The following is an 18,629-nucleotide window of genomic DNA, read 5'->3' on the forward strand; positions in this document are numbered from 1 at the left end:
ATTCTGAGTCTCTTCAGGCCCTAGTCATTGGCAGGGCCCTCAGGGCTTTATGCTAAATCACGGACGGTAGGGGTGCCTCGCCTAAATAGGCCTCAGACAATGTGTTTGGGTCATCAGACTACTGAGTTGAGGCAGATGACTCATGCTGCTTTAATTTTCTCTCTGGGAGAGAAATAAGATGATGGGTTTCCCCTTATTTGATGAGAATATTCCAACTGAGGATGTCTTATTGCTCTCCACCCACTTGGGTTCTTGTGTCAGTCTTCATTCAACCTTCCTGAGTGCTACAAAGATTCTGAGCTTTAAAGTAACCAGTGGTCAGGATGAAGTAGGCGATGATGGGATAGGATGATGAGACCAATGACAATGGAAAACATCTGGGGGAAAGAGCGCTCTGCCAAAGCCACAAATGAATAACACAAGACGCCCTTAAGGAGCTTTTCCTGGTGTGGCAGGGGCTTGTTATTATCTAATCAGTAAACACCACACCTCCATTGACTCCACACAGCTAGCCCCACTTCACCTGATATCAGCATTAAGACTGTTCCCTACAGCGACTAATACTGCAAAATCCTATTACGTGAGGTGTTGGTAGAGGGCAGTAAGATGTAAAAACTTATGAAGGGAGAATGAGCCCTATTTACAGATAAATGTACCTAGCTAAGAACATGGAAAAGGCATGACTAAGGGACAAATTCGGAAACAAGCCTTTGTCTCTTCTGTCCTGTTCCACTATGCTTGTCTTCTCATAGATGGACTGCCTTCTCGTTGCCCCTGCTTTGGTTTTGCCATTGAACCCATCTGCCCTTTTGCTGCTCCTTTGTGTTTGCATGCAAATGTGTGTGTGTGTGTGAGCGAGATCACTTAACCATGTTTTTGTTCAGTGCAGCAGTAGCACAAGCAATGATCCTGCACGTGTGTGTACTTGTGCAGCTCAGGTCAAGCCGATTAGTGGTCTGTCCAGGTCTGGAAGCCTGCGTGTGGCCGCTCCATTATGACGTTCAGCCATGCTGATGCACACACGTAACATAGTCTGGTTCAGACGTACAGTCAGGCTGCAGGTGGACGTCAAGTCGACCGCAGAGTGGGATTGATGTACATGACTGACGCTGTGCTGTGGTCACTAGTGGGACAAAAATAAGTTTGCATTTGAGATCAGCAACAGCCTTACTTTCTTTTTCAATGCTCTCTGGAGTAAGCAGAAGATGTACCCGGGACATAAGGTATGGTTAAGGATAACCACAGATATTTTTTTAGGGTTGTGTAGATAAACATTACTTAAATTGTACAAGTTTATGTTTACTTTTGGATATTATGTTCTTCTTTGGTGTGCGCTTGTGTCAGTAAACACGTGGCTCTCTGGCTTAAAGATCAGGAAAACTTTGCCTGTAACCCCAATACTCTGGGAACTTTGTGGACTTGGGGATTTCACAGGCTTGAGCAAGTAACAGGAGAGATTTAAGCACTGGAACTTTAAAGCCACCCAGAGGATGTGACTGGATTTGATCATCTTTGCCAGGTTTCCACAACAACGGCCTGTTTGTGATCCTGGCTGAGAACAGAACGGAGCTTAGAACCACATGCTGCGATGTGCATGCGCACTGAGTGTGGTTATGTTTTGATAGCCTGTTGAGGTCATAAGTAATTGCCATCATTAATTGTGCTGGCCCGTTGAGCTGAGCACTGACAGATGACTCGCTAATCAAACGTGATAGCTGCTGGAAGAAGGTTTGCCGCCTGCTTGTCTGTGCTTTGAGTCACTTCCTTAGCAAAACAAGCTCCTTGTTATTGCGGGTAGGGAAGCCCTACTGCAGGTGCTGGGTCATTAGGTTAGCATGTCTATGCCGTCTGTGTATGTATGTGTGTGAAATGTTTTGATGCTGGATGGTATTTGTTGTGATTCACTATTCATACCTGGCCATGCTGCCCATATCTAGTATGTCTACTGTGTATGGGCCTCAGAAGAGGGATCCAGTATGATGGGACTACTATGATGTGTCATGACTGCTTGAGGGAGAAATGTCTTCCTCTTTCTCCTTTCATCCCTTGCTCTTCCTTCGCTGCTTCTTCATCTGCTCACACTTTCTCTCTGTCTCTGTGCTCATCCAACCCTTTCCTTAATTCCATCCACCTCATGTTATGTCTTCCTGTCTTTCACTCTGTCTCTCCAGAAGGAGTTTGTGGCGCCCCCTCCTCTGCTGTTCAGGAAGCTGAGTAACCCTGACCTGTCCCCCGCGGCAGGGAAGACCAAACTGCAGCGGCAGCTCAGCCAAGATGAGAGCCGAGCACGGAGGAGCAGTATGGCTAGCGGTCTAACAGGTGAGACCAACGTCACACATCCCCACACACACACAGAGCAACTCACTCCAACGAAACATGGCCATCTTCAATGTGCCTGTCTGCTCCTTAGAGTAGATCTTTTTTAGTGGGTTTTGGTGTGGTTTTGCAGTGTAGTCTCTCTTGGAAAATTGTTGATGTCTTTTTGGGTTTGATTTGGGTTGTTAATTTGGGTCATTAAAGGGTCCCCTGGGCTAACTGTGTGTGTTTTCAATGCATGTCTGTGTGTGTGGTGCTCATGGGAATTTTGATGACCTTCAGGGAAGCAGCTCCTGCCTCTGTCCAGCAGCATGCACAGTGGAGTGAGCCATTTGGCATGGCAACAGCCTGGAGAGCCCAACAACCTGGTGCGCATGAGGAACCAGTCCCTTGGCCAGTCTGCTCCCTCCCTCACTGCAGGACTGGTGAGTTATGTGGTACAAATGCAATCACACACACACACACACACACACACACACACACACACACACACAGTCTTACTTACAGGTGTATTCTCTTACCCTGACACTTATAATTGTTAATTAGCCTGCTCATATGCATACGCCTACTCTGAAACTTGTTGTGGTAATAATTCCAGACATGCACATGGTTTCACATTCATACTGCACACTTCCTTATGTACATGCATTGGCTTAATCTTGCAGGAGCGTGTAGACGCGCACACACACACACACACACACAGACACACGCACACGCACACACACGAATGAAAGCAAACACTGATTGTGCACTTTAAGCTCTTCTGAAATGCAAAACACATACAGACCTACATATTCAATCAATGTGTGGAAGCATACCGCATCTGTTGTCGATACAATATCTAAGCAGTGTTCGTGGGCAGACACACTTTCAGCTGGTGCTTTAGCCTGTGACTGTCGTGTGCTGTGAGTCACTCTGAGATACACACACCCACTATCATAAACTGCCAATGAGTTCACATTAAAAACAGTCAAAGCAGAGCCAGAGGTCTGTACCCACATCAGTGCGTCATAGTCAACTCTGACCTGGGTACAGACTGGTTAACCAGGAAGTGGTTTAACTCAAAACATGTTGTGTCATCATTGCTAACGGCACACATGACCTGTATTTCCTCTCCTTTTCTCTAGTTCCTGTTATGATGACGTATATGTTCTGATGATTTCATGTTGCTTGTTATTCTCCTGAAGGTTGTGACCATTATGTTGTAATTTGTTTTCAGTTCAGGAATAGTTACATCATTCTAGTAGCCTGGCGGGCCATCCTATATCATTGAAATGTATAGTCTGGAATCGACCCATTCTCCCTGCTTAATCCAAGGGGCGGGCAGAGAATTGTCTTTCAAACTGCCTAGGCATGCAATAGGCCAGCGCTACGACCATATCCGTATCAGGTCGGCAAAACGGCAAATACATCCTTCTTCGAAAGGAATGACTTAAGTGCATTGTATTGCTCAACTTTCAAAGAAAAGTCCAACTCCTCCAAAGTTGACGCCAACGCCGATTCAAACAACCGATCTTCGTTCGCCATAGCCACCTTCCTTGTTGTTCAGCGTCGTAGGACTGTCGTCATCCTGTTAAGCCCGCCTTAAGACTCTCTAACAAAATAGAGCGCTGTGATTGGATAACGTCCACGGCGTCAGCCAATAGAAATTCCTATGGTTTGCTACTAGACGTACAGTCTGAGCAAATTCATTTGCCGCCGCTAGGGTGCGTCTAGATTTCTAGGCTATCATTCTAGTTTAAAGACTAAAATATGTTATTCTTGTACAATAAACCATGATTTAAGTGCTGAATGAACATGCCATGTAGACAGACAAAGGAGGATGATAAAAAATGCAGCATTTGCACATGCTGTAACACTAGTTGATGGGCCAACTGCTGCATCTGCTGGGGAGTCTTGGTGTTGCAGCCCAGAGATTCTGTCATTTTCAAGGTTCTGTAAAACCTTCACGATTAGCTTGGTATTTCATGTAGAGTTTATTGCTAAGAACCAAAGACAAATGATTTTTTCATTTGATGGATAGCAAAGATGGTACACCTGGTTTGGCAGCTTGTGAATGTGTGTGAAAATGTGCTCCTCAGCTTGGTTTAAGACATGTGGCCCTCAAATATTGATGGGAAAATGGCTCTGGTGACTTGACATTACTTGCCAGTAGGTGGTAGTATTGTCTCATTATTGGAATCCTTCAATATTTATATCCAACAGAGCAGAAATGCCAGGAAAAAATGAACAGTATAGTACATGGTGTTTGTTTTTCTTGATTTCTACAGATTTTCTACAAATAGTGGTTTAAAAAAAAAAGTCTATGGGTGTTCTATTTCACATCAATCCAAGCAACTTTTTTATCACTATAGAATCTATGAGAGCTCTTGGTTTTAATCCAGGGAGATGATTATTCATTCTGTTGAATGTATAGTCAGTAGAAAGAAAGTTATTTCAATAAAGCTTTCATAATTTTTTTGTATTGTAGCACAATGATAAGGCTTACATTTAGCAATTTCAGTGTTTCCCACAGAATTGAATTATATTTTATTGGTGGTAGGTTTGCAGAATTAACTTGAATGCAACAGTTTTTAACAAATTAGTGCAGCGCGGTTATGATTCTAACCAGTTTTAAGCACAATTTAGCACAACCAGGAAAATCATTGTGTGGTGGTCAATGTTGATATTGTGGTGGGCCGCCACAAATAAGTCAATGTATGGGAAACACTGAATTTGATGGGTCATGGTAGTGTTCTGGGAATGAATTTCCTGAGATGCGCCTCAACAGATTTGGGCTTATCCATCGCTGTGTAATGTTTATTAGATAGGCTGCAAACTGCCGTGACATGGATTCAGACCAGCAATCTAAACCTTATGAATTCTGTCCATGTGGTCACTTCAGCCAGAGGCCCATGTTTATCTCATTGGCTTGTGCCAGCTCTCATGAGGGCACTCTGTGGGCACTCTGCATCGTATGGCCGTTGCTGAACTAACCCCCCACAGTGGAGCTTTCATGTCTCATGTCTGCAGGGAGGTAGGGCTGGGTAGGCAGATGGTGTTTACCTATGATTGTGCAGTGTGGGGCCTTGAACATGCACACATGCACTGGGTTGGTTTGTGGGTGAGAGGGAGCGGTTTTGTTGTATGGGTGTGGGTGTAACAAAACCAGATATCCTGCCAGAACTCTGATGACTTTTGGTCATGCATTCTCATTCTATTTACCAGTTGAAATTTTCCAGTTCAGTTAGAGGGTACAAGCTACAGAGAGGTGAATCCTTGGCCAAGGTCTTTTACCAGTTGCAATTCTGTTTATGTTTGCTAAAACTAATTTACTTACTCAGCAACTATAAAATCTTCTATAACCTACTTTTGTTAGTGATTTTGGTTTTGACGGTAAATAGGCTTGGTTGTTGATTGGCCACTGTGTGAATTTCCCTACCTATAGCACTAGGAATTAAACATCTCTCCTGTGTATATATGAAATTACTATGTCAACTAAATCAGTAGTTGGTGACTACTGTGATAGTCTTATGGCTATTTGCTTACATCATTAAGGATATTGTTGCATCTGTTTATTTGGCCATTACAGGCCAAAATGACAGGCATGACCGAAGACATTTAAATGGAGCACTTCACAAAACCCTGGTCTGTGTTAAGAGTGTTGTCAACTGATGGATATCAATAATGACAGTAATTGTCATTGTTTGCCTATGGTTGATATGTACTGATTACAAAGAATGTTGATTACTTTACTTCATCAATGTGCTTCAAAAAAGTGATTTGAAGTGCTAGTACAAATGGCCTCAGAAACGCTGAATGTAAAATGTGGGATAATACACTTCTCTTATTAGATACTTCAAAAGAAGCTGTTGAAGTTTGGTTAGACTCATTGGCTTTATTATATCCTGTGCATAACACATTACATAAAAACCGGCAATAATAATCTCAAAAGAACCAAGTCAACTGACAAAGTAGTATTGCATGACTTCATACAAATAGTCTATTGCACAATTGCAGTAAAGATATTTGTGATTCTCCGGGGTCGGGGAGAGCAAAGTTGTCAGCTTGGGTCTTCGTAGACGGCTAGGCAATTCAAATATGTTATATTAAGGATAAAAATGGGAAATTTATAGGATGCCATAAAGATCTATGTAAATATGCCATTCAGAAAAAATGTGCTGGGGCGGGAGTGGGCGTGGCTGTCTGAGACTGTACAAGAGAGTGGAATTAACATTGATTTGCATATGGTGGAGAGAAATAGGGCCTGAAACAGTTGTGTCAGGGAATGTTATTGTTTCTGTCTTGGCTGATTATTTGAATATTTATTTATGTCCTGTTAGTCTTATAAATCCCCCACCTCGCCATACGTCCTCATTAAAATCTGGTGTGTCTCAAGAGATCTGCAGCAAATATTTTCCCATTGTTGCACGGTGTAGAGGTGCAGGTTCCTGTATTGCATTTGTTAAATTTCTTTCTTTCCCTTGTTCTTGTTTTCCAAGCGAAGTAGAATGCTTGAGAGTATGAGGTGTTAGCATTGTGGGAGATGATTCAGTCTCTCTACTTATGTCCTTTCTCTTATTCTGTTATTCTCCATGTGCTCATTCATACTCTTTCTCTGAGGAAAATGGTACATAGGCGGATTTGTTTGGGTTGGCTGATGATTTTGGCCTTTGGGCCTTTTGTCTGTCAGCTCATTTACAGTGTGCAGGAGCCTGAGTGCAGCTGCCTCTCCAGAGCCAGCCCAGTGTAGTGTGCAATTAAATGGCCTCGGCTTGGTCTGAACAATTATAAAGAGTTGAATAGTGTGGCCTCCAGAGAGCATACAGCTGAAGGCCTCACTTTGCATTTGAAGAAGAAGAAAAATAAAACCTGATTACATTTTTTTTTTCATGAAGCAGTTGAGATTGATGTTCCTATGACATATTTATTATCTGAGACTGGGAGTCGTCTTTCACAGTAAGAAGTGATGTGAGGCTTGCGTGTTCCTTTCTTTACACAGGGGAACATCACTCAGGGAGGATTTGCAGATAGAAGCGTTCTCATGTTGTCCATTACAAAAGAAAATGGCATCCCCCTCTCGCCTAGTTATGAGTCAATAGAGAGATTATTCCAGCATCAGAAACAATAATGTACCCATGTTCTCCCAAACCACAAGAAAGATGTTCTAATTCCTAGGGTGCCTTTGCCTCTAGGTCTAAGTCACTAGACCAATACAAGCCTATTTGTTTTCTTAATGTGTCTGTTGCCTTAGTAGCAGTAATTTCTGTGGTAGTGATTATATTAAACCAGCATATCTGTTTGTATTCAACAATTCTGTTCAACTGGTTTTTAAACCTACTAGTCTATTCTTAATTTCTTTTGTACTTTCATAAACAATTGTACGTAGGATGGGCTTATGTTGTCTGTGAAAAATTCATGGGCACACTATGAATAATTTCTTAAAAGGCCTGCCTCTTATCCTAACCAGTGGAACTAAAGGGGAGCACTAAAGGGGAAAGCTGATTAGGCGGCATGGATGAGAGTCTGTGTAGACAGATGTGCGTGTATTATATATATGTGTATATATATATGTGTGCATAGCATTTTGACAATCCTCGACATGCATTGGTCATGATCATATTTTATTTGATCAACTGTGTTTCATTTTTTCACTAATTTTCCTCTAATGTCAGAGTGTTTTGCATTGTTTTCTGACAACAGAGATGCATGAAAAGAAAAAACTGGGTGGGAATACTGTGACTCAGTCTGTCCCCTCCAGTGCTATACAATACACATTTGCAGAGACAAATATAACCTAATTGTAACCAAATATAACCTATTATAAATATTACCAATAACATTAAATAACATTTTCATGCCTTTAGTATTTTGGTATCAGCAGTATTCATAATTCATTGCTAAAACAGGACAGGGTGGGCTATACCTGGTGTGAGGAGCTGAAGATCGCTACACTTAGCCCAGATAAGCCCTGAGCTGTATAGAGATGAAGGAGGGTGGGCCATTGGTACTGCTCTGTTTAAAAACAAAACAAAAAACCTTGTCTATATTAGGTTGTCTTTTATACAAAGTCAGAAGGAATGCAGCACAAATGGCCACACAGCATTGTGCAGTGCCACACAGCATTGTGCAGTGTTTTGTTGATGTATCCTATTCCCTGTTGTTGCCACAGGTGTTCTTGTTCTGTGTTGAAGAGTTTTATTTATTAACTCATATTGCAGTTCTGAAGCATTCAGTCAGTGAATTTCCAGTTCACGTTCAGCTGATGGTTATCCTTCCTATATGCATCCGTGTTAATTACATTTCTTTTCATATAAGTAGCCTAATTTAGAGAAATTTAATTTTTACTGTAATATAAGCTAGGTTACTGTTACCAAACAAATAGGTGTACGTAATATAAGCTAGGTTACTGTTACCAAACAAATAGGTGTACGTAATATAAGCTAGGTTACTGTTACCAAACAAATAGGTGTACCTGGCTTCAACTTTTGTCTGCGCAAAAGTCTGTGCAAGAACAATTACCATTGTGATCCATATACTTAGGCAGTCTCTCACGGTTTCCACTCACGCACTCACTCCAAGCAGGCCTGAAATTCTCTCATCCTCACTTACTCAGTCTGTTCCTGTTCGTTTATTAAAAACAAGTGAATAGCCCAGTTAAGAGTTGGAAGCTCTCAGATGTCTACTTGAATATGTTTTAAGGGAATGAGAACATTTTTATGGAGAGAGAAAGAGAAGTGCAGACAGCTAGGAACCTACTTAGTCTAGATTGTCTACATTTTACAGTTACCACTTTTCCACTCTTCTCTCCCACCACACTGTGATTTTCACTGTGATCTATTCCTTCCACCCTCTTCCCCTCTGGCAGCCTGGATAGCTGGTTCTATGCAACAATTTAAGATCCATACGGAAAATTAAAAGGCCATCGCTTGACTTTATGTATTTGGAGCAGGAAACTCTAAAGCAAGCAACAAGCAATATTGTTTATGGCTTTGGGCAACTTATTTAATGAGACATCTAGCCCTATCCACAGAGTTGTTGCTTGCCAACTAGTTGCCCATAACAACAAGAACAAAAAAATCAGCTAAAAAACTACTGTTAGCCTACTTATAAATCTTTTTTAGATAGCAGCATGTAACATCTTGTAATGACCAAAACCTGTGCTGATTCAGCTGATAAGAGAACACACGACCGGTTCTTTTTTTGTTTTTTTTGTTCTTTTTTTTTTTCTTCAATAATTTTGTGTCAACGATTCCTGGGACACTGAAAGACCGGGGTGCATGAAACTTGGTGGGCATGTAGCCCCACAAGGATGACACGGAACCATTGTTTTTTGTTTTGATCCGTTGCCCCCCCCGCTGGACTGGACCCCCCAAAAGGAGGGTAGGGCAGACACAGTTTTCTGTGAATATCTCGAGAACCGTAGGGCCTAGGAGGACCACATTTTTTTTGTATGTTGGTCTTAAGGGGCCATGTCAACAGATCCCATAACGACTCATTTGATGTATAGCGCCACCTAGTTAAAAATGAAAAAGCAAAAATGAGGTGTTGTAATCACAGGTATCTCTGGCTGCACAAAAACTGCACAAAATTGGAGGTTCAGGATCATTATGACACCTTTGATTGCATGTCAACTCACGTACATGCACACACACACACACACACACACACGCACACACAGAAGCAAACACACACAAAAACAAACACAGTAGGCGATGAAGACAAATTGACAAGCGTGATTTATCTTTGCAGAGAGAATGTGCAGGATTGGCTGGCGGTCATATTTTGTACCACTCTGCGGTACATCTAGTTGCTCCCAAAGCTGGAAATACTGTCGCAATCCTTCAGCTGTCCTTGGTTGACTACAGTGTGAAATCATAGTGTATACACACCTCTGGAAAATGTACATAAGTACATTTTTATCAGTGTGCCAGGACACTTCGCTTTATCGAGCCAGGTAAGATTAAGCAAGTTACTACCTCAGGAAATGGCCTACTACCGCAAGGCAGTCACTGTTTTTTCAGTCCAAAAGTTAATCTAGGCTTATTTGTATGTCTGTTTTTTGCCTCTGATGCAAAAGATCCATTTGATTCAGTTTATGTAATAAGAAAGTAAGTTAGTTTTTATCTGTCTCTCTCTTGCCTGATATGTGGTGTCTTCTGGCTGGCCTCTGTTTGAAGTGAGAATGACGTGAAGTGAGGTTTATTCATTATCTGAAGTTAGATGAATTCATTATCTGATGCCCAGTCTATCCTTTTGTGATGTTTAAGCACTGTTTGTGTCAGGTTGTTATGAACACTACTACACACCTGAGGCTGTAATGCGCATAAAAAAATTATGTAATTTCTATGGCAAGTTGGCCTGTTGAAGGCACATTAATAATGTTCAAAGTAAAAATCTAGCACAGTATCTTGTGATATGCAGGGTTAGTAGGTTCTAACATTATTAATTGTTACACTCTGCATCACTACCACATTCTGGATGGACCCTGAACATGAGCCACTGGAATTGGCACATTTCAATATCTCAAGGACCACTTTGACATTTTGCAACAGACATTTGGCTTGCTAAACAAAATGGACGGTGATTGCCAATGAACATTTATCAGCCAATGCCTATGTGAATAGTTAATCTTCATGACATTTTGCAAGCTTATTCATTATGGCAGGCTAAGGTCTTGTATATACACATCAAAATTGGTTTGACACAAGTTTGTCCCCAATAGCCAATCCTAAATGGATTTTTTGAATGTGTTGAATATCCAACGTCCAATATAAAACCACACACATGGAGAACAGTACATGGAAACTTCCCGTCTTTGTGAATTAGTGCCAGTCTCATGAACAAGAATTAATGGATGAACTTGATCATGACAAAGTCATAACCAGTTCATACAGTTAAGGCATGGGTAAACCATCAGCTTCGCACGGCAAAGGTGTGAATCACCCGCCTCTTACCCTTTTGTGTTCAGACATACCTTCACCCACGTCCAGTGTATGTCTGAAAAGGGGTAAGATAACACATACTTTTTCAAAATCAAATGTATCTGTATATTTTATTATTTATATAAAACATAAAATTACGTTAAAAAAAAATCATGTTCTATTTTTTGATTTTTAAAATAGAGAAAATATATGTTGGTGTTGCATTGGTGTTGGTGTTGCATTGAAGTTCACATACAGCTAATGGGTGGTACTGATGGGTGGGTGGGATGATTTTAAAAAAGGGAATGATTTCCTACAATTCATTGTACACCATTGGTAGGCTCTAGTATTTCTATCATTATGTGGGTTGTACTGACACCGTGGTCCTGCCGTCTCTTCTGGATTCCATTCTGCTTAGTATGTGATCATATATTTTTCTCCAAACAGGGACAACAGAGATGAGGGGGTTGCCGTGGAAACAGTTGGGGCAGAAGTATGAATTGAAATGAAAGGAGTTACTTTTGTCTGAGAGATGTCTGTTTTCCTCATTTCTTGCCCTTCCTTTGCAGTGTAAATTGCAGTGTAATCAACAGAAGGATGCATTTCTGGTTATCTGGTGTAGGAAGGGAGAGGCAGATAGGAAAGCTTTGTGTTGTGTGTTTGCATCACATTACATGTAACAAAGTATTATCAGTCTCTAGTATCCTGATATAGTGTCCAACCTGCCCAGTTAGCTGTATGTATGTGCATCGCAAAAGTAGAGTCTACTATATGTTGTCCCTGGCAATGGCTCGGAGTCTGCTGGAGTATCCAGATTTTGAAGTTGTTTTAAAGTTGTTTTTACATCACGAGGAGCTGCTTGATATCATAATTTCCCAACTATTAGCCGCGGCTTATACATTGTTTTTGCAAAATGAAGTTAGTACACCGGGGCAGTTAATATGGTATTAATATAGTTTTGCTTCTTTTAACTTGCATAAAACACTATCCTGCGGCACACAATGCGGCTAATACACAGGAAATGACTGTAGGCTGGCATTTAACATTAACGTGAAAAGCCTAGTGATTAGGGGAAAAGTGTTTTTTGGCATGATATTGATACGGCAGCGTCAAATACTGGGATATTCATTTAAAAGGTAACATGGGGATTTTCCAACCTGGGTCCTGTTCTTAGATAGTTTTTGGCATACATTTTCACTATGGACAGAGACGAATGAAATTGTTGTGTTAGAATGCTAAACTTGACAAAGCTTCTACAATACTGAAGGGCATGAAGGGAGACACTGAAGTAAGCCGCTTGTTTTCGCTGTGGTAACATGGAGAACATTTCTATCGAGAACCAAGTCTCTGATTAGTCTACCTTTATACATGTAAAGAGACCTATTAAAATGTTTCTAGCCTAAGCCTTCTTCCGGGTCTCTGACCTAACATAGCATTCAGTCCTTACTTGTCATTTCAGTGCCTGTTTTTCGGTAATCAGGATTCAACTCCAAATTAACTTAGGCATGTTAATGAGGGAGAAGTTACATGCTTTTTGACACAATGAAGTAAATGAGATGCTCTCTTTCTTATTATTTCACTTGTTGGTAATTTAATATACCTGTATTATACTGTATATAGTATACAGTTTTACTGATCCGGTTATTCCACAATGGTCATTTTGTTGCAATGCTTTGGATTTATGCACACCTACTGGCTGCAATGTGTTGTTTCTAGGAATAATTCTGTATATAAAACCATAGGGAAAGGTCATTGCTTATTGGTATGATGTTACTATAACACTTTTCTGTTTTCTTCTTTGTCTTCTTTGTGATTTCCTGCTGTCAAACTGAGTAAGGCTGAAATTAGATTTGGTGTGTGTCTAATACAACATCTGGCGGTGGGTATTATAGACCTACAAAATGTGTGTGGCAGTTATTTATTAATTTTGGTTGTGAGCTGTGGTCTTGTATAAGTTGTGTTACATATTTTTGTAAGTTGTTGAAGCAGGGTAACCACACCTGACTTTCTTGGCCGAGATGATTACCACTGTGAATCACATAACAGGGTGGAGAAGAGAACTTCATTATATTATTTCATTTTAATGTTTTTTGTGTTTTAATGAGGAGTGGCAAAACATCAAGGATCATAATTCATGCTGAAATTAAAGACAGCTGGATTTAAGTAACCAATTTGAATCTGCTGATGATAAATGTAGTTTATTGAGTTGGATTGGTACTAGACAAACAATTTGTTCATTTTTATTTTACGTTTGTTAACATTTATTTTTATGTTATTGTGGACATGGTTGCCTGAAACAGAATGGTCCACTCTAAATAAATCGGCTTTAGTTGCCATTTGTTGTGTTTTGTAAGTGGTATATTGCCTCAGGTTGACATTTCTGTACACTTCTGCTGCCGAGGATGGAGTTGTATCATTTATCAAATCTCAGGGATCATACAAGCACACATAAGGACTTCTCTGTCATTTAGTTACTGTATATGACAGAAACAAATTTTGGCTTTCAAAGAGGTGAAACTTACTGATATCAAGGAAATGCCACTATTGTGGGGAATGCTACAAATAACTGCAAACTATAAAAATTGTACTGTTTAACAGATCATCAGCTGACAATACCAAGAACCGAACCCTTAAGTCAAAGTGAATAACAAAGTGTCATAAACATGTATTTTTAGATTATTATTGTACAATATTATTCTACAATAATACAAGTGTAAAATGTTAGATGGGTTTGGCTGGTGTGGATTGGTGCTGCAAGAATGATGCGTCGATTAAAACATGCGAATCCAGTTTTTCCAGTTAACTTGATTTTATTTTCCAGACTGCTTTTTTTGAGTGATTTGAGTGATTGTTGGTGTCTACAAACAATCAACAAGGCAATCTTAGTCTGCACAATCATAAGGGAAATACATTCATATGCAATGATTAAACAAAGAAATACAAATAAGCAAGTGAACACATATCACATAAACAAAATAATTCAACATAGCTTCTATGAGCTTGAATGTGAACAGTTGAACAAAGAACAATGCTGAGAGAACATGGCGTCCAAACAGAGCTTGTAAGATACAAATACTACATTTAAGTAACAAACATGGGAAAATATAAACCTACAAAGTCACAAATGCAACAATCCACTCTTTTTTTTGATTGATTGATTGATTGATTTATTTCAGGATCAAGACAATAAAATGCATCAATCCAAAGGATGACATGCAAAAGTACAAAACTTATTTCCAGCATGGTCCTTGTTGTTGAACACATGAAACAAATAGACAAGGAACAGACAATATTCAGACTGGGGGGTGAGGGACATAACATATAACAGATAAAAAAGAAAGACACAACTGCAGAAAAAATATCCTCAAGCTGGATAAGGAGGCAGCCACTGCAAACTGAGAGCCAGTTACCACAAAACTGAGACACTGGAGACACAGGTAATTACCTAATTAACTATAGGTGGAGAGAAAGGGGGCGTGTCTCAATGTGGCAGATTTCTATGTGGCAGATTTCAATTTATGTAGTCACACTCATTGATTTTTTTTGTAATGATAACTGTACCGTATTTTCCGGACTATAAGTCGCACCAGTCAAAAAATGTGTCATGAAGAGGAAAAAACATATATATATATATATATATATCACCTGAGTCGCAGGACGAGCCAAACTTTGAAAAAAAGTGCGACTCGTAGTCCGGAAAATACGCTAATAGGAGAGTTTCTCAAATGTGCCTTTTGTCTTTCTTTGTTCTTCAAGGCCACAACACTGACAGAATTGCCTCCTTATGTGATCGGTCTCATTACTTGGTTCTTTACATGATATTCTTTTTCTTGTCTTCTGCTTACATTAGTTAAATGGTGCATTATTTAACCACCAATCCATCACCATCCAGCATCCAGTATTTGTATTGATTGTGCTTTCTACCTCTAATGGTTATTGTAGCCCAATCCTCACAATTAGCTCTAATGTAAAAGCATCCCTCCAGGAGTTGATCACCACCAGGCCAGCATTTGCTTTGGCTCTCTCTAGATGCCCATTGCTTTTCAGTTCAGGTCACGTGTAGGTTGCTGTAAATCACAGGCCCTGTTATAGAGATATATACTTAAATGTTGAAAATGTATGCAACATGAACAAACATGAATGCAACACTCAAACTTACACAACGGACATGATGCATTACGGTTTGACCTAGGGATGTCATGGTACCAGAAATGTAGTAGTCAGTACCAATGCAAATGAAATTACACAATTAACAATTCCCAAATTGATACCACAGGAAAACAACCCCTATTCCTAGTTTCTTATTAAATGTGGCTTTAGTATGAAGATTTGTAGGAAGTCTCAAGATTTCTCAATTTACATTGCTGTCATTAAGCTTACAATGATTGGCAGAAGTGTTAATAGCTGTCTTCCATGATGGGCTATAGCAACAACAAAACTAAAACTCAACATAGTAACCTTCATAACAGTACAAGTCACAGAAAATACACATTAAAATCAATACAAAGGGTGAAGTAATGTCATCCCTTTAAGTTTGGCTCATCTCTAAAACATCAGGTCAGCAGTCAGAGAATTTAAATGAGAAAATCAGATATTGGTATAATTCACAGTTTAAAAACAAATTTCAGGTCTGCGGTTTAATTAAGCTCTTTGTGAATCAAGGAAGTAGAGGAGACATAAGAGCTTAAAGCAGGAGACTGACGTGCATCACCAGTTTGGGCTATTTTGCAGTGGCAAGGAAGAGGCTACAATAATGTAAAGGTTTAATAGGGAAGATCTTATATCTGGAGGTTTCTCTCTCGCTCTGTCAGTTGAGTAAATACTTCAGATTGGTTGCAGATAAAGATTTTGTTTTATACATTTTATTCCCTAGTATGTTGTGTTAAATGTGTTTACTTGTTAAAGGTTCTGTCTTGCAGAGAAAAACACAGATCTTACATGTGGCATTCACTGCCAAACCAAAAGATTAGTGAGAATAGCAAGGTGACAGGTTGAAATCTTAACCTTCAAAACGGCATGACTACAGACTGCTTTTAACCTTTTAGTAGGCTCATCAAAAGCCCATCAGACTGTCCGGTTTTATCATTTTCTCAAAAAAGGTTGACAATTTAGGGACACAATGAATTGGTTCTCATAAGAGCTGACCTTCAAAATGTGATGAGTGATGTGTTGCTAGGCAAGCATGCAAAATTAGCCAATTGGGGATGAATATCGAGTCATGGATACTAGAGAGCTTGGTTAACGCTGTATGGCTGTATGGTTAAAGCTTGAAGCTGTTAGAGTGTTTATCCTTTATTTCCATGGCCACTCATTTCCCTTTTCAAGTGGACATATCCTAATTAGCTACATTTTGTGTGCACATGCTTTCCTAGGCTGTTTGTGCACCAGTGTATATGGTGGCTTTTAAAGGCTTTGCAGTCCACATTTATGTGTTTGAATGGATTTGTTTGTGTCATGAACTGAGCTGAGGGTTTTTGTAGCATGACACAATCAGATAATGCTTTTTAACTGAGAGGAGTAAATACACAAACTTTCAGTGAAAATCATTCTTCCGTCTGTCATGCCTACAGTTATGGTGCATTGTTATATGTGCCATCTTAATGTCATTTTTTTGGCAAAAGATTCAGATCACAAATATTACAAAATAAAATGTACTCGCATATTCCATGTACATTAGATATCTTTCTCATAGAATTTTTCTGTTCATTCTTGTATCAAAAGATGAGACGTTTGAGGACGTTTTGGATTAATAGTGGACCAATACCGAATCTACCAATAAAGCTTCCCCTTACTTGACTTTTAAAGACCAGATAAATTGTTAACAGTTGATTGACTTTCCGTACATACTGTAAGCACTCCAATCAGTGCAGTGGTTGACTTGGTGGCGATTCCGGCCATTGAAATGCGCCCTCTCCTGCCACTATGTGTAATTTAGTTTTTGTCTTGTATGAGAAAGCCGGTTTTGATTAAGGGAGAAAAATTTAATTGACTTTGTAGTCAGTCTTACTTTCAGTACGCCCATGCCCCAATGCTTTTGTCCTGGTGCTTGGGAATTGATTTAAAAGTGACTGCTAATCCCTGTTGATAAGATTTTTGCCCTGGCATTCAGTTTCCACTGTGGTCTGCTCAGTATCTCCCCAAATTAGCCTGTACCTGCATTTCAAAACATGGAGCTGCCTCAAGTGCACTCACTCTTCTCTTCCCCTACCCTTGGATTTGGTTTAGACAAAACAAGATCATTTTGTGAGTGTTAGTGTTACACATATTCTATTAAAGATCTAAATAAGGCAGTAGTCCTTTATGTTACTTTTTCATGGCAACCATGTAGGGTGGCAAGTTATTATTATTATTATTTTTTTTTTTTTGCAAGCTAGTTTATATAGCATGTCAATACAGCTATAATGCTGTGGAAAACATTGTGCATAAAACATTATCTTAACAAGATAATGAGATATTTATTCTGTGATGAAACCGACGATTAAACCAATACTATGACGTCATGTTTTATCTCATATATTTGTACCACGCCACACCCTCTCTGTCCACTGCTACCTTCTTTGCCAATGCTTGACAAATGAGACATGTGCTTTGGCCCTCAGCTTTGCCTGGCTGAATCTGTGCAATGTCTGTCATTTGTAAGGAGCTGGTCACATGCAGTTCTATCTGCATGTTCCATCAGACAGGGGATATGTGGGCCAAGGGTCAGCGGGATGTGCTGGCGTCAGGCTCGCCACACTGTTTTGGCGTCACGTCATCACCAGCAGTCATGAACGTGGTGAGGAAGCCCAGTTTGTTTTATTTGTGTTGTGCACTAACAATTAGCTGTTTGAGCCCTGGAAGGAAGAGCCAAGATTATGGGTGGAACTTTATTATGAAATAGTGTTCTCTACTTGTAGTCATTGCACTAGCCTTGCATTTATATCTTGTTTTGGGAGGGTTTTTGCATTGTGAGCCTCTGAATGCAGTGTTATTTAAGGAAATTTGGAAGGGTATGTACATATGGGCTGTTTGGTACATTATCTGACTTATGTTTTGTTAGGATATAAGTAGGATATATTTTACTTGTTAATTGATTTTTTTTTTTACTGTAAAACTCCACGACAACAAAACGACAAAATTATGCAAAAATAATTATATTAATATATTCGCTAATCACTCTCAGTGTCCGCTGTGCAGCCAGTGTAATCGTCAGTTATAGAAGGGGAAGAGCTCCCATTGACATTGGGCCAAAAGATAAAAAAACATTCTCTGCCAAGCCTGTAATGGACAGTACAGTAGATGGGTTTGTGGTTTAGGCAAGCATTTTTTTCTTTACTTTTCCCCTACAAACATCTCTCCTGAGAGCTTTGAAGCTGGCTCAGCAGTTTCTTATCACTCTCCCATGACGGCACGGATTCTCTTTTTTTCTTC

General features: G+C 39.9%; 1 protein-coding gene across 6 annotated transcripts in view; it reads left to right on the forward strand.

The window, feature by feature from the left end:
• mast2 (microtubule associated serine/threonine kinase 2) overlaps positions 1-18,629 on the forward strand; it is a 124,137-nt gene that overhangs the window by 29,693 nt on the left and 75,815 nt on the right. For 5 of the 6 annotated variants that reach the window (XM_076277821.1, XM_076277823.1, XM_076277825.1 and 2 more), the window contains 2 exons: positions 2,172-2,319; positions 2,599-2,741. In XM_076277821.1, the coding sequence (XP_076133936.1) occupies positions 2,172-2,319; positions 2,599-2,741 (291 nt within the window). The remainder of the gene's footprint in view (positions 1-2,171; positions 2,320-2,598; positions 2,742-18,629) is intronic. The other variant, XM_076277822.1, reaches the window with a different exon arrangement.

The sequence above is a fragment of the Alosa pseudoharengus genome, unplaced genomic scaffold (assembly GCF_046254945.1).
Source record: "Alosa pseudoharengus isolate Yale_2024_CS ecotype anadromous, Long Island Sound unplaced genomic scaffold, YU_APseudo_1.1 YU_APseudo_1.1_scf_11, whole genome shotgun sequence".
NCBI classification, from domain to species: Eukaryota; Metazoa; Chordata; class Actinopteri; order Clupeiformes; family Clupeidae; genus Alosa; species Alosa pseudoharengus.